Consider the following 14,447-nt stretch of genomic DNA (forward strand, 5'->3'; position numbering starts at 1 on the left):
AGTAAAGACTCCTCTCTTCCCCAATATTTGTCAGATTTCTTGATAGATATTGACTGGGGTGAGGAAGTAATCTCAAAGTAATGTTAATTGGCTTTTCTCTGATGTTGAACACTTTCAAAAATAGTTATTGGCCATTTGTTGTTTTTTTTTTTTCTTGATAACTGTCCAGTCAATTAATTTGCTGAACTGTTGATTGGCAGTTTTATTTCCTTGGTTAATTTCTTTAATTCTTTGTATTAGTTGCTTGTCTGAAGTGTAGCTGGTAGATTTTTTTGCATTCTGCCTGCTGTTTGCTCCGAGTTTCCTTTATTGTGCAGAAAGTTATTTCCATATAGGCCTACCCACATGAAAGGTAGGAAATGGAAAAGTGAGCATTTCTTTGCCATTTTATTTCCAGGTCCTCTATTCCATTAGACTACCTGTTTTACACCAGTACCAGGCTGTCTTTATTACTATAGCGCTATAGTATTATTTGAGGCCAGGTGTTATAATTCTTAGGATTGCTTTGGCTATTCATGCTTTTTTGTTTTGTGTGTCTGTGTGTGTGGTTCTTAATGAATTCTTGTATTTCTAATAAACTCTTGAACTATGACATAAAAAACTCATGTTGTGTTAAATCTGTAGATTAATTTCAGTAGTACAGCCATTTTCACAATACTAATTCTACTAATCTAGGGACACGGAAGGTCTTTACATAACTCTCTTTAGTAAAGATTAGGAAAATTAATGAAATAGAGATGAACTTTTAACAATCACACTTCCTCTGTTGTAATTAAAAAAAAATACCTGCATATATTATTTCTCCAACAGTAGCTGGCATTTCCTTAGGGGTAATGAGATGGGGGGGCGTCACTTCCAGGAACAACAGAGCAAATACAGCACACGATTCTAAAACAGTTTTATTCATTCCTTTCACTTTTTGGATATTATTACTATTGCATTAAAGTGAGTATCATCTAAGGTGAAATGTTACACAGCATGTATCGGACGAAATGAGTTGTTCTCACTTTGTTCCAAGCCAAGGGGACATATTCCAACTCTAGTGGTTCTCTGGAGAAAGCGATTAAGTTTAAATAACATGGTAAGAAAAACTAGCAACAACTGAAGATACATAAATGAATTAACACAAGGATTTTCACCAGACTGCAGGCTTGTCAGTGGAATAGCCCAAACTAGATGAATACAGGCCTTCCCACAACTGAAAGATCATCAGAACACCTAAAGTGAAATTGTTTCCCCGTACTCAGTCAAGACCGGCTAACTACGTAGACAGTCTGTTGCCTCAAGAGCAAGTATTTGGAAACAAAAGCCTAAGTAACTAAAGGACTTCATTATTCCACATGCCTGTGTGAGGATCAGACATAAGCATGAACTAATCTACCAGCTAGGATGTGTGTGTGTGTGTGTTTTCCTCTGAGACAGGCTTTCTCTGTATAGCCTTAGCGCTCCTGGGTTTGCTTTGTAGACCAGGTTGGCCAGGAACTCACAGAGATCCGCCTGCCTCTGCCTCCCTGAGTGCTGTGATTTAAAGGGGTTACACGGCCGGCTAATGTATGCTCTTTTGAGATCCTCGGGATCTCATCCTCGGGAAACTCATCCCTGACCTTGCCTAAAACTTACGGAAACCTCAACTTAAAAAAAAAAGATGTCATTGCTTTCATTAGCCTTTGCCCTTAACACGCGAGTCTTCCCTGTCGAACGTCACGAGACAATTTTATCTCGTATTCCTAGCGCGGGCCAGTCTGATTAGCGTTTGGATCCGAGGAGGACTGAGGCGCGGGGTGGCCCGGCCTGCGCGCCGGACACGGTCTGGCAGGACCGGGCTCTCTATCCAGCAAGGGGGCACTGCTAGCTGTGGTACCCGCGAGCCCGACCATGTCCGGGCCGATCCGACAGAGAGGTCCCTACACTGCTTTCTGCAGAAACAACCCGAACCCCTTCGCACCGCGAAGCGGCAGGAGGAGGCGAGTGCAGGGAGGCTGGGGGAGAGCTAACCGCCGAATCCGAAGCCACTGCGACACGCCGGGAACGGGGCGGGCCACCGGAGGCGGAAGTGGGTCCTCCCCTTCCTTAGACGCACCGGAAATCGCGGCTTGCGCGGAGTGTTCCCGCCCACTTCCCAAGGCCGGCCTCGCTGACAGCTCCCCCAGAGTTGCCTGCCTGCACAGCTTCTCTGCTCTGAGAACCTCCTCCCGTGGCTTCATCCCTCCAGAGTGCCGTAGAGGTGCCACGTGACCTACGAGCGTGTGCTCCGTGGCCACTGATGCGGGCTCCTGGAGGGGGGGCGGGGCGGCTGCGGTGTGACGTAGAATTGGCGCGCCGACTCCAGCAGGGCCTGCCTCACTGGGTCTCCACGCCGGTTTGTCCTGCAGGGCACGTGTGCTGCTGAATGGAGCTGGTCGCTGGCAGCTACGAGCAGATCCTGTTTGGGTTCGCAGTGCACCGCGAGCCCGCGACGAGTGGCGACCGGGAGGTGAGGCACCGGGAGCCCGGGACAGACGCCGAGGCGCCTGTTTATCGTTGGGTCTGCGTGGATCATTGATGGAGGGTTTGCGTGGAGCTTGTGTGTAAAGATCCAGTTCTCAACAGACTAGAGGCTTTTCGGAATGAGATAGTATCTACTTGTTACAGTAGGTAAAATGTCTATAGACGGAAACGAAAAATGTTGGTCTCTGTGGGGAGAGTGGATGAATGGGTGACAGAGGTTGGGGCCAGGGAAGGGAGGTGGATGCTTGCAGAAGTGCAGAATTCAAAGACATGGAACATGGTTGAAGGATTAGGTTCCTTTTCCAGATCTGATCTATGTATTTACTGAAATATCACATTGTGCTCCATGAAAATATGCTAGTTAAAAAGGAAGAAAACCCTAACGCATTCTCAAGGTATGAAAAAGCTGACATTTTTAACGCACACGAAAGTGAACTGTACATTTAAGCTGACAATTACTGTAGCTGTTCAAGGTCTAATGTAAAAATAACTTTATGTTTTACTGTTTCTGCTCTAATTAACAAAATATTTCCTTCTTTCTTATTCCCCGCCCCTCCCACTCTGAGACAGGGTCTCACCTTGTAGCTACGGCTGTCCTGGAACTCAGAGATATGCCAGCCTCTGCTTCCTGAGTGCTGAGATTAAAGGCATTACCACCATAGTTGGCTTGAATTTTAGACTCTTAATCCTGAGTACAGACATAGGCCACCTGACTCAACCATAAAGTCAAACATGACTTGTTTGTTCAATTTACATAAATAATATTGGTTATGTTGGCTGATGGTTAGATTTAGAAGCAGCACCTGGTAATGTTAACAACATGAGCCTGGGAAACACCTGGTGGGTCCATACATAGCTTTTCTCCATTTGCGGAATCCACTGGTTGATTTTTAAGGACTGTGGAACTATGTTTTCAGAGAACTGTGATGTGCCTGGTGTTGAGCATGTGTTTCATTCCTTCTCAGACATGGACTCCTGTGGCTGACTTCACGCACCATGCCCACACTGCGTCCCTGTCTGCCGTGGCAGCAAACAGTCGCTTTGTGGTCACTGGGAGCAAAGATGAAACGATTCACATTTATGACATGAAAAAGAAGATAGAGCATGGGGCTCTGGTGCATCACAGTGGTAAGTCTGTCTTAGTGTTCTGTTGTTGTGAAGAGACACCATGACTGGGGCAGCTCTCACAAAGAAAGTGTTTAATGAGGGGCTTGTTTACAGTTTCAGAGGGTTAGTCCATTATCATGGCAGGAAGCAGACAGACATGTTGATGGGTGTGTGTGTGTGACCTGTAGGCTTTCTGGCTGGCAGGGAAATAGTCCACGAAGAGACAAGAATGAAACTCGGTTCAGCATGACTTAGGTAACCAGTTCTGGGCCAAAACTTTGAGAGCCTGACACCAGCTTATTTATTTTAGCCATATTTAAGCACAGCATGATTTTTGAGAAAAGTTTTTTGATAACAGTTAACTCAGTCCCATGAGCGCAGCAAAGCTTAAGAAATGTTTACATTGGAGCTCTTTAGAAAGTACATGTGACTTCTTCCATAAGATGGGTTTTGTTGATTTAGAAGCAGTGCTCAAGATAAGGGTGTAGGGAGAATGACTGAGGTAAACTTAATGTGGGGTCAAGATCGGCCTGGCCCTAAGACAACATAGAAGTCACTTAGGCTCTTCTAAAGCACAAGTGATGTCTCTCATAAGGATGAATTTTGTGGCCTAGAAGTAATGCTCAAGGTTTTGGGGCAGGGCTAAGTCTGGGATAAAGAAACATAATATTCTAGGGAATATGTCAGAGCCTGGCTCAACAGGTAGCAAAGGATTGCCAGGTTGTACACTAAATTATCCCCCAGCATTCCAGGAGAACATCCAGATTTCTTCTCCTTTTGGAGAGGTGAGGTGTGTGTTTAATTTTCCTTTTGTCTCCTACAATGGAATGTTACCTGAGAGTGTCACATCTTGAACTGCAGGTAGAGAGAGAGACTGGGCCTTTCAAGTTTGAAACGTCAAACTCCCAGTGGCACAACTTCTCCAACAAGGCCAGACCTCCTAGTCCTTCTAATTCTTCTCGAACAGCTGTAGTCACTGTTGACTAAGCATTTCAAATGTGTGAGCTAGGGTTTTGGGGGTCATTCGCACTTAAACCACCCCAAAGTTGTAACCTTTAAGATACATGGAGGTGTTAACACTTTATGGTTGATTTTAGCAGTTACACTGTTTGGTTTAGGTCTGTGTCCAGGATCTGTGATGGGAGATAGAGAAATTGTCTCATTAGGGTTTCTATTGCTGTAAAGAGACACCATGAGCATGTCAACTCTTGTAAAGGAAAACGTTTAATTGAAGCTGGCTTATGGTTCAGAGGTTTAGTTCATTGTCATCATGGCGGAAAGTATGGCAGCATGTAGACAGACATGGTGCTGGAGAAGGAGCTGAGAGTTCTACATCTTGGATCCACAGGCAGCAGGAGAAGAGAGTGACACTAGGCCTGGCTTGAGCACTTGAAACCTCAAAGCCCACCCCCAGTGACACACTTCTGTTATTTAAATGATGGAAATCCCATTGTTCTATTTTACCGACAAGGACGGAGGAGCCAGATGCTGGGGTGAAAACCTGCTAGCTTAAAGAGGCAGAGAAAGCACCCAGCTGACTTTCCTTCTCAGCTGAGGTCCAGATGGAAAAAAATCCAAAAGGCTCATTAGTACAGCTGGTTAGTTTTTTTGGCCCAGGAAGAAAAGGCCAAAAAAAACAAAACAAAACAAAAAAAAAAAACACCCAAGGCAGAAGGCTTGCTAGTTCAAAGCCCCAAAAGCCAGGGAGCTCAGGAGCTGAAGCCTAAGCTAAAGCCAGAGCTTGAGCTAAAATCTCCTTCTCCCTGCTGTCTTTAATACTACCCAGCTGAGAGTCCCTCCTCCTTAAAGGCTGGTTTCTTGCTCTGCCTCTTGACCTAGGATTAACTTTATTAGATTTGGTATACAGAGAGCTCTTGGATTAAAAGTGTATGCTAGGGCTGGGTGAACCACACCATAATCACCTGTTTAAAATAAACAGAAAATTCTTGAATTAAAGGTGTGTATTAGTCCCTAACCAAACAATAAACAGTTTTACAGTTCACAATTTTGGGGTCACAATGGGATCAAATATCCTGCAACACATTTCTGTCAACAAGGTCACATATACTCCAACAAGGCCACACCTCCTAATTATGCATATGGAGGCCATTTCCATTCAGACCACAGAACTGAATGGAAAGGAGATGTTCCTTGTCCTTAGATTGCTTTCCTGGTCCAGTGAGGCAGAGAGGCAGATAGTAGGCTGTGTTGTACTGAGTCTCATCTACCTACAGCCTAAGCTCAGAATACCATAGGCGTTCCAGGATAAAATACCGCGGAACAAAGGGCATTGAAACTGAGGCCAAGGAGGAGCAATTGTACATTAATAGCTGGGTTTTCCATGCCTCTGCAAAACTGCCCAATGTAGAGGCAGGTCAAGGGATGGAAAGACTGTTTTTTTCATTGCTTTTTTTTTTTTTTTTTAAATGCAGTAGAGATGAAGGTAAAGGCAGGGGAGAACTCAGAATTGTTTCTCCTTAGCTTGAGAAACTTAGCCATTTTCTCCCATAGAGAAAGGCAGATGAAAATAGGATCCTTTTCTCCCCTTAATGTTTGAGGGGTTATGTATGCACTGAGTATTGGTTTTTAGGGTTTAAAAATGACAGGTTGGAATGACAGGTACTTGCTTCTATTCTAGCACAGTCCTAAGCATCTTTGCCTTGCTCTTCTTTGAGTAATCTCAACATATAAGATGTTTCACATTTAACAGTTAGCAAGGACTTAGATGGCATGAGAGAAGTAGGGTTCCTGTTCTCCTCCCTTGCTTGTGTAAGTGCTGTTCTTTACAAATAGTTGGTAATAGATAAGGTCTTGTCTGGGGAGTACATGGAGTCATGGGCAGAGGGCCAGATGTGAGGAAGCAGAATTGCTAGAAAGAGGATATTGGTAAGACTGAACAGGAGATGAGTAGATGAAAATAGTGACTCAGGGGTTTTCAGATGACCAAATGGTCAATGTTGAGGCTTTGTGGACCTTGTGTATGACCTGTGTTACAGTCACTCAGCTCTGCAAAAGCAGTATGTTTTCTAGGGGAGTGAACTGGGTGCTGTCTAGGAACACCATGTTTATAGAAACAGAACCCTAGCCAGTTTACACAGGCTTCAGAGGCATCTCAAAGGTGAAGGTGTGGTTTGGACTGCTTTGTGGCTAGACGTTTGTAATGATCTTCCACCACTGCCCCCCTTAGCCTTTTAATACTTGATCAGGCTGAGGACATCTTAGGAGAACAAGGCTTCAGTTGGTAGCGGGAACTGAAGGTCCTGAAGTAATTGAAATGACAAATGAAAATTTGTCAACCACTGGTCTGGAAAAGTAACATTTTATAGCATTGTTAATAATCCTGATGGCAGTAAGTGAGAATGTAGACATAAATCACAGCTCTTTGGTAGTGATGACTGGCTTGGTGGCTCCATACCTAGCAAGTAGGACTCATGGCTCAGCATGCTGAACACATCTGCATAGACTTAAAGCTGCATTCTTGTTTTGTTTGGTTGGTTTTTTGTTTTTGTCTTTTTGTGACAAGACTTCTCTGTGTAGGCCTGACTGTCCTGAGCTCACTCTGTAGACCAGGCTGGCCTTGAACTCACAGAGATCCACCTGCCCTTCTCCTGATCCCCCCAGCACTGGGATGCGCCATCACTGCCCAGCTTAAAGCTGCCACCTTATCCTGGGGTTATAGCTCAGTGGTAAGGCCCTTGCTTAGAATGTACAGAGGCTCTGAGTTTAATCTCCCAGAGCTACCAAAACGAATGAAAACTTTTTAGTCTTGACTGTGCTAGGCAGAGCCACTTCCAAAATGCATTCATCCTCCATGCTTCCAACCAGAAATGGGATTTGTGTTCAGAATGGATCTAATTTTTCATGTCTTGCTTTTCCACAGGCACAATAACTTGCCTGAAATTCCATGGCAGCCGGCACTTACTCAGTGGCGCAGAAGATGGACTCATCTGTGTCTGGGATGCAAAGAAGTGGGAATGCCTAAAGTCCATTAAAGCTCACAAGTGAGTCCACGTGTCCCTGTTGGCATTCTCACTGTGCCACTCAAGCCGAGGGCTAACTGTCGGTTTCCTTTTAGAGGACATGTGACTTTCCTTTCCATCCACCCATCTGGCAAGTTGGCTCTGTCTGTTGGTACCGATAAGACCTTAAGGTAAGTTCTAAATTCCCAGGGGCATCTTTTAATGGGTCTTTCAGTTAGCAATAACAAAATACTGTTTCTATATCGTTCCAAAGCTTTCAGCCATTTAAATTACTGTGATAATGAGCAAACTAGAAAGTTAGTGAACTATCATAATGATGGTATAAAAAATGATCCATATTGGTCAGGGAAGGTGGTGCACGCCTTTAACCCCAGCACTTGGGGGCAGAGGAGACTGATTTCTGAATCTGAGGCCAGGCAGGTCCACATAGCAAGTTCCAGGCTGAGACCCTGTTACCGAACAAAAAAAAAAACAAAAAACCAAACCATGTTTCAGTGATTGTAAAGTGAATGGAGAGGAGCGTGACCCTGAGGAAGAATGTTTAGTAGATGAAAATGTGATGGATAACAATATGTTTAACATGTCTAAAGGTTCAGGGATGGGCCGAGCCTCAGTCATGCTCGAAGAAAGCATTAACAAACTGCTACAAAGTAAACTGCAGGTGCTTTAAACATACAGCGTGTGGTGAAATTGTTCTGTGTGGAGGCCTGTTGTGCTTGTTTTTTTCACTTAGTGACATGATGATAATGCTGTAAACAAACCTGTTTTGCAGAACTTGGAATCTTGTAGAGGGAAGATCAGCTTTCATAAAAAATATAAAGCAAAGTGAGTATTTTGTCCATTTTACAATAATTAGCTAGACTATGAATGTATGCAGACACATTTTTTATATATTTATTACTTTATATGTAGGGTTGTTTTGCCTGTTTGTATGTCTGTATACTACTTGGATCCTTGGAACCTTGGAGGTCAAAAGATGACATCAGTTCCCCTGGAACTCAGGTTACAGATGGTTGCAAGGCCCCATGTAGGTGCGGGGAATCAAGCCCAGGTTCCCCAGAAGAGCAGCCAGTGCTCTTACCTCCTGAGCTATCTCTCCAGCCCTGTGTCCATTTTTTTTAAAGATGTATTTATCTTTATTTTATACTTAGGAATGTTTTACTGCAGGTAGGTATGTGGATATGTGTACATGGTGTTGGTTAGAACAGAAGAAGGTGTCAGGTCCCCTGAACCAGAACTAGAAAAGGTTGTGGAAAGCCACCTTATAGGCACTGGGAAATGAGCTTGGGTCTCCTGCAAGAGGAGGAGGAGCTGCTAACTGCTGAGCCATTTCTCCAGCCCATGCTCACACACTCTATCATAATAAACGTGTGTACATGTTTATTTCCTGGTAGATGGTAGTGGCCCCTGAGAACAAGGTTTGGGGTTACTTTCTTTTTCTCTGTTAGATCTGGGTTCTGCCACACACTATCATTATGACCTTCAGAAATTCTGTAAACTCTGTTTATCTACAATTTAACTTGTGAAGTGTGCAGTAGGGATTTATTGTGAGAAAGAGAACCATTTTCCTTTGGGGAAAATTAATTTTTGCCTGTTTTTGTGAATTTTTTTAAGGTCTTATTAGCCAGGATAGGGCTATTGAGACAGTCTCATATAGACTAGTGTCGTTTTAAAATTGCTATGTAGCGAGGTGGCCTTGAACGCCTTAACTCTCTTTTCTGCACCTCCCCAATGCTGCGCGGACAGCACGAGCCGCCAGGCCCAGCAAGGTGCTTTGTCTTACAGATGCGCACATAGTGGAGTGGTCTCCCGGCGGAGACAAGTACATAGTCGTCCTGCTGGATAAAGTGGATGTCTACCGGCTGGACACGGCGTCTGTGAGCGGCACCCTCACAAACGGAAAGAGGATCTCCTCCGTTACGTTCCTTTCAGTGAGTTCCAGAAAGCAGGGCTGGAGTTTGGAGGTGTCAGGATTCCCGAGGACAGTTTGGGTATTGTTTTTCTTTCTCCTAGGACTCTGTCCTTGCAGTGGCCGGTGATGAAGAAGTTGTAAGGTTTTTTGATTGTGATTCACTAGTGTGCCTTTGTGAATTTAAAGCTCATGAAAACAGGTATGGTTTGTTTTTCTTTTTTGTTTTGTTTTGTTTTTAAAGCAGTCTGTGTGTATGTAGTCTTATGTAGTTTCACTGAATGTTAACCTAAATCTCTGTGTGTGTTTATGTCTGTGTTATGGGTAACAAGGATAATCAGACATGTCACATGTACATGATCCCTGGCATCTAAGGAGATGATGGAAAGTGTTAGTTCCCTGGATTTCCTAATGCAGGAGGGGTGAAGTGACTGCTGTGACTAGTCATTTTGTACTTTAAAGTAATGGTTGCACTTGAATATCAAACATTTTTGAGCAAAGAAAAGCTAGACAACATTGAGCTTTGAAAACCCTGACTACTCATGTCCTTTTTCGTAATTCCTTTGCCCACTTCCCCTTTCCCTGCTCCTTTTCCCCATAGGAAAAATCAAATAACACTATTGAGCTCCATCCCCAAGTGCTTGCTGTGTGTGTAAGGGTAGGTAGTAAGTCTCAGGTGAAGTTGGTCCTTTACTTGGCCAGGATCATTTCACATTTAAGCAAGAAGAGCTCTCACAAGTCCAGGCCAGCGAAAGCGGAACATGCCTGTTTTTTTGTTGTTGTTTTAAATTTTTATTTAAGTATAATTTTGAGAAAGGAAATACCATACAGCATTTTAGTGCACTGTGCCCCATCAGCCATGGCTCAGGTGAGCCTGGGAGCGGCTGTTTTCAGAAACCTGTCTTCGAAAGCATTCAGTTCTTCAGTTGTGTACAAGTGCTTTCCCAGTACTAGGAAGTCAACTCATCTAAGGGAAGCTGTTTCAGATGTATTCCTGGCATTGCTGCTGCACCTTCCTTTTCAGTGAGGACAAAACCGACAGGAGCTTATGCTCCCCTGCCTCATATTGTAAGGCAGTGGCATTTGGCAGGTACTTTGTCTGAGCTTCATTCCCTGTGTTCTGTTTACATAGAGAAAACTTAAAAGGCTGATAGGCCAGTTTAGGGAGCCTGCTCACAGCTACCACTAGCTCAGCATTTGTCACCTCAGGACTAATCTGCACCCCATTTCTATCCCCAGGTACTTCCTCCTCTGTGTGTTTTAATTATTTCTAATTGTGTGTTGTGTATTTGTAAATGGTGGGGTGGGGGCCAAAACACAGTGTTTGGAGGTCTGAAGACAACTCTGTGGGGATGATTCTTTCCTTCCACAGGCCATCAGGCTTACTCGGCACGTACTTTTACCCACTGAGCCATCGTGCTGTTCCATCAATGTTAATTAACATAAAATTACAATTTTGAGGGTTTTTAGGCCTGGAAATATGATTTTTCTTCCCCTTGAAACGTTCATCCAACAGAAATGGAGGGAGAGTGTTGTATTGGGCAGCGGCCGAAGTCTGGAAACAGAAAGGGAGCTTAGACTGGAAATGGTGGTTGTCGTGACTGGAGAAACCCGTTCTTCTCTTTCTTTTCCTGAGCCTGTAGTCAGCATCTTTCCTGTGTGCATGTGCAGTTGGTTGAGTGTAGGCTTCATCTGGCACAACCTTATCTCCTAAGTTCTGGGACCTAGAAGATCACCTGAGCATTTGAAGTTGTCACTTGTTTTTTCCTTTAGATATGGACAGTTTTATCCCATAATTTGCCCTGAAAATAATACACTGTTCAATGGGAATGTGCAGCATTTGTTATATCTTAGGCTGCTGTCTATTGAACACTTTGAAAACACCTAAAACATTGATAAAACAGACTGTTGAAATTTTATGATATCACACCCTTTAGAAGAAATCTCTGGCATTAATGTTTCCTAGGGTAAAAGACGTGTTCAGTTTTGAAATTCCAGATCATCATGTTCTTGTCACAGCATCAAATGATGGCTTCATCAAAATGTGGACGCTTAAGCAGGATAAGGTCAGTGGCAACACACTGTGGTGCAAGCTTGACTGTATTATATTATCTATTATTATGTCACAATATAATAGTATTAAAGTATTACCTTAAGTTAACAGAGAGTGTTTGATTTATAACACGTAGATCCTTAAGCTTTTAAGATCTCTTCCAGGCATAACATGTGTTGGTAGTTTAAAGTCAGGGTTAGCGCAGAGCTGCCCTGAGGCTTTGGGCTGGTTAGGTCAGGTCTCAGACCTCCCATTGTCCTTCCAGTCATGAAAACTCTGCTTTGTGTGGGTGGGTGTGGGTGAAACTACCAATTATTTTGAACCAGATAACCAAACATTGAATTCCCTCCTTAGGCTCCATTTAGTATTATTTATTCTGCGTATGGCATAATTTGTGTCCTTAGAATTTTATAATTTCTGGATACTTTGACGAGATCGGCCCTGTGAGCACCCTAGTCAGGTCAACTGTAAAGCATGGTGGTGAGCTACCTCCGAGCATCGTATACTCAGGAGAACACAGGCTTGTACCCCTGACCGAGGGCTGTGTTGTGACAGCTGCCCTGCTGGGCAATCCCATCAGTGCGCTCACATAACCTGGTGGAACATCTTGCTGTGCGTGGATGCTGTCACACGTGGTGTGGCACACTCACGCCAGCACTGAAACATTCTTTTGTGGTACATAATGGTATAATAGAACATCAGTTAAGATTATTTAGTTATGGCAAAAGAAAGGCAGTTATCCAAATAGTCCTCTGGCTTAAGTAAAGGGTTTTTGGTTTGTTTATTTTTGCTATTTTCTTCTGATTCAGAAAGATCCCCCATCTTTGCTGTGTGAGGTGAACACTGGTGCCAGGCTAACGTGTCTTGGAGTGTGGTTAGACACGACGACAAATGAAAAAGCGAGCCTTCCTCCAGCAGCAGAGCCCTCCCCCGGTAAATTAAGGCGATGGTTTAAAAGACTGAGCAGTCTGTCCCCTCATGAGTAGTCATTGAGGATAGCCTCACCTGAGGGGGGAGATGGTCCTTAGTGCATTGCCTCTTTTGTTTCAGAACAACCTAAAACAATCAAAAAGGACTCTGGTGACGTAATTCAGGAAGAAGAAACATCAGAACTTAACTCAAAGGAATCTGATTTAACTGGTGACAGCAAGAAGCCAACAAAAGGAAACAGCCCAGCAACAACCAGGAAGAGGAAAAGGATAAACATGTTGGACAAGAAGAGAAAGAAGAAAATGTAGCTTGTGGGAAATCCCAGGTTTTTCCTCCCCAAGAGAATGTCTTTTTGACAGAATTCTTTTCAAATATTATACCTAACTTTCCCACATGAGAAACTAAAGAATTTCTCCTTCTGGAGAAAATGTGCAGCTTAAAAAAAGAACCACTTTTAGGTGGTGCTTTGTTTTTTCAATGGTAAAATTATTTTGGCAGATGGCATTTTATTATATATTATAGTATATAGTAATTGTAATGTATGTATACTTTTTACTGTTCAAAATAAGTAAAGATCTGAAAATATTGTACCTAAAGTAATACAGAGTTTTTAATGTACTTTTTTGGTGCTGTTTGGGATTAAGCCCAGGGTCTTTCATGTTCATAAACTCTGCCTTTGCACCACCAGCCTCCAGCCCCCCAGCCCCAGCCCCCTGCACACAACTGTTAATAAGTCTTTACCAGGAGTGGATGAAGGGGATTTTCCAGACAATTCTGCTTCTAAGCAGTGAATGACAAGCAAGTTTAAGGCCAAGAAAACAATACTTCATGTATATTTTATTATCTTCCAGAGCATCAAAATACCTACCTAACCAGTCTTGACTCACGTGTTGCCATGTTGGCTCATAAGGTGTTACCATACCCTCTGTGCCTTGATTGGTGTAGGATTATGATGAGTCAGTGAGTGTGATGGTCTCAGAACAAGCGTAACAGACTGTTAAGTACTTAATGTCGGCCGTCATCCTACTAAGGGTATATTTTGTCAAGTGGTGGCACACACCTTTACAGAAGCACTTAGGAGGCAGGCAGATCTGTGAGTTCAAAGCCAGCCTAGTCTACAGAGCAAGTTCCAAGACCACCAGAGCTACAAACATCCATAAATAGAAAGTAACAGTTTTAATAGATGCCAATTGCCTGAATGGGATGCCTTGAGGGAAAGATGGGAAGCCTCAGCGACATAGTGTGAGTGGAAAGGAAAAGGTGAAGATCTGTGGGCCAGAAGGATGGTGTGGTGGCTGGTTGAATGTACTCGCCGCCAAGCCCAGAGACCTGAGTTCAACTCCTGAAGCCCACAGTTGTGGGAGGAAAAAACTGACCCCACAAATTGTTTTCTGACCTCATAATCACCATCACACGTGTGCTCCCTCTGCTATTGTGACTTACACACAAAATCTATGGTAGTTTGGCTTTTATTAAAATAAAAGATAATCTGGATTTAAAGGAGTTATATATAAACGTAATGTTTCAGGTGAGCATGGTGGGGCATCCTTGTAATCCTGGCACTCAGGAGGTAGATGGAGGTCCAGGAATTCAAGGTATATGGGACTGAGACCGTGTCAAAACTCAAAGAGTTAAACATATGGGCTTCAGTGATAGATGAGATACTATTATTTGGAATCTCCATGTTGCCCAAGCATTAGCAACAATTCTGTGTGATTTGATTGCAACTTGGAGCCTTGACTTTTTCCCTAGTGCCTACAGAAGTGAGTTATATCTTCTACATAGTCCTAGTTTATTTAGTGGATCCTTTTGCTCCAGTCATCTGGGAATCTTGGTGCAGTCAGTCACAGTTGTATCTATAGTGGCAAAAGAGTTGTGCTCTACTGAGAAATGCACAGATCAGGCAAGTTTATGAGGCTGGTATAAATAGTAATTCAGTTGCCATGTGCCTAAAGTCTAAGCGCCTCAGGAAGCTGGGGTT

General features: G+C 43.5%; 1 protein-coding gene across 1 annotated transcript; it reads left to right on the top strand.

Annotated features, from left to right (window-relative positions):
* Nucleotides 1–2,114: 2,114 nt before the first annotated feature.
* Nucleotides 2,115–13,054, top strand: Pak1ip1 (PAK1 interacting protein 1). The gene is made up of 10 exons (XM_055595276.1): nucleotides 2,115–2,473; nucleotides 3,453–3,615; nucleotides 7,475–7,595; nucleotides 7,670–7,744; nucleotides 8,347–8,399; nucleotides 9,360–9,505; nucleotides 9,588–9,685; nucleotides 11,450–11,549; nucleotides 12,346–12,469; nucleotides 12,587–13,054. The coding sequence occupies exons 1-10, from the start codon at nucleotides 2,390–2,392 to the stop codon at nucleotides 12,772–12,774; spliced, it is 1,152 nt and encodes a 383-aa protein (XP_055451251.1). The 5' UTR covers nucleotides 2,115–2,389; the 3' UTR covers nucleotides 12,775–13,054.
* Nucleotides 13,055–14,447: the final 1,393 nt, after the last annotated feature.

This window comes from Psammomys obesus, unplaced genomic scaffold (genome assembly GCF_907164565.1).
Source record: "Psammomys obesus unplaced genomic scaffold, mPsaObe1.curated_primary_1811, whole genome shotgun sequence".
Classification (NCBI taxonomy): domain Eukaryota; kingdom Metazoa; phylum Chordata; class Mammalia; order Rodentia; family Muridae; genus Psammomys; species Psammomys obesus.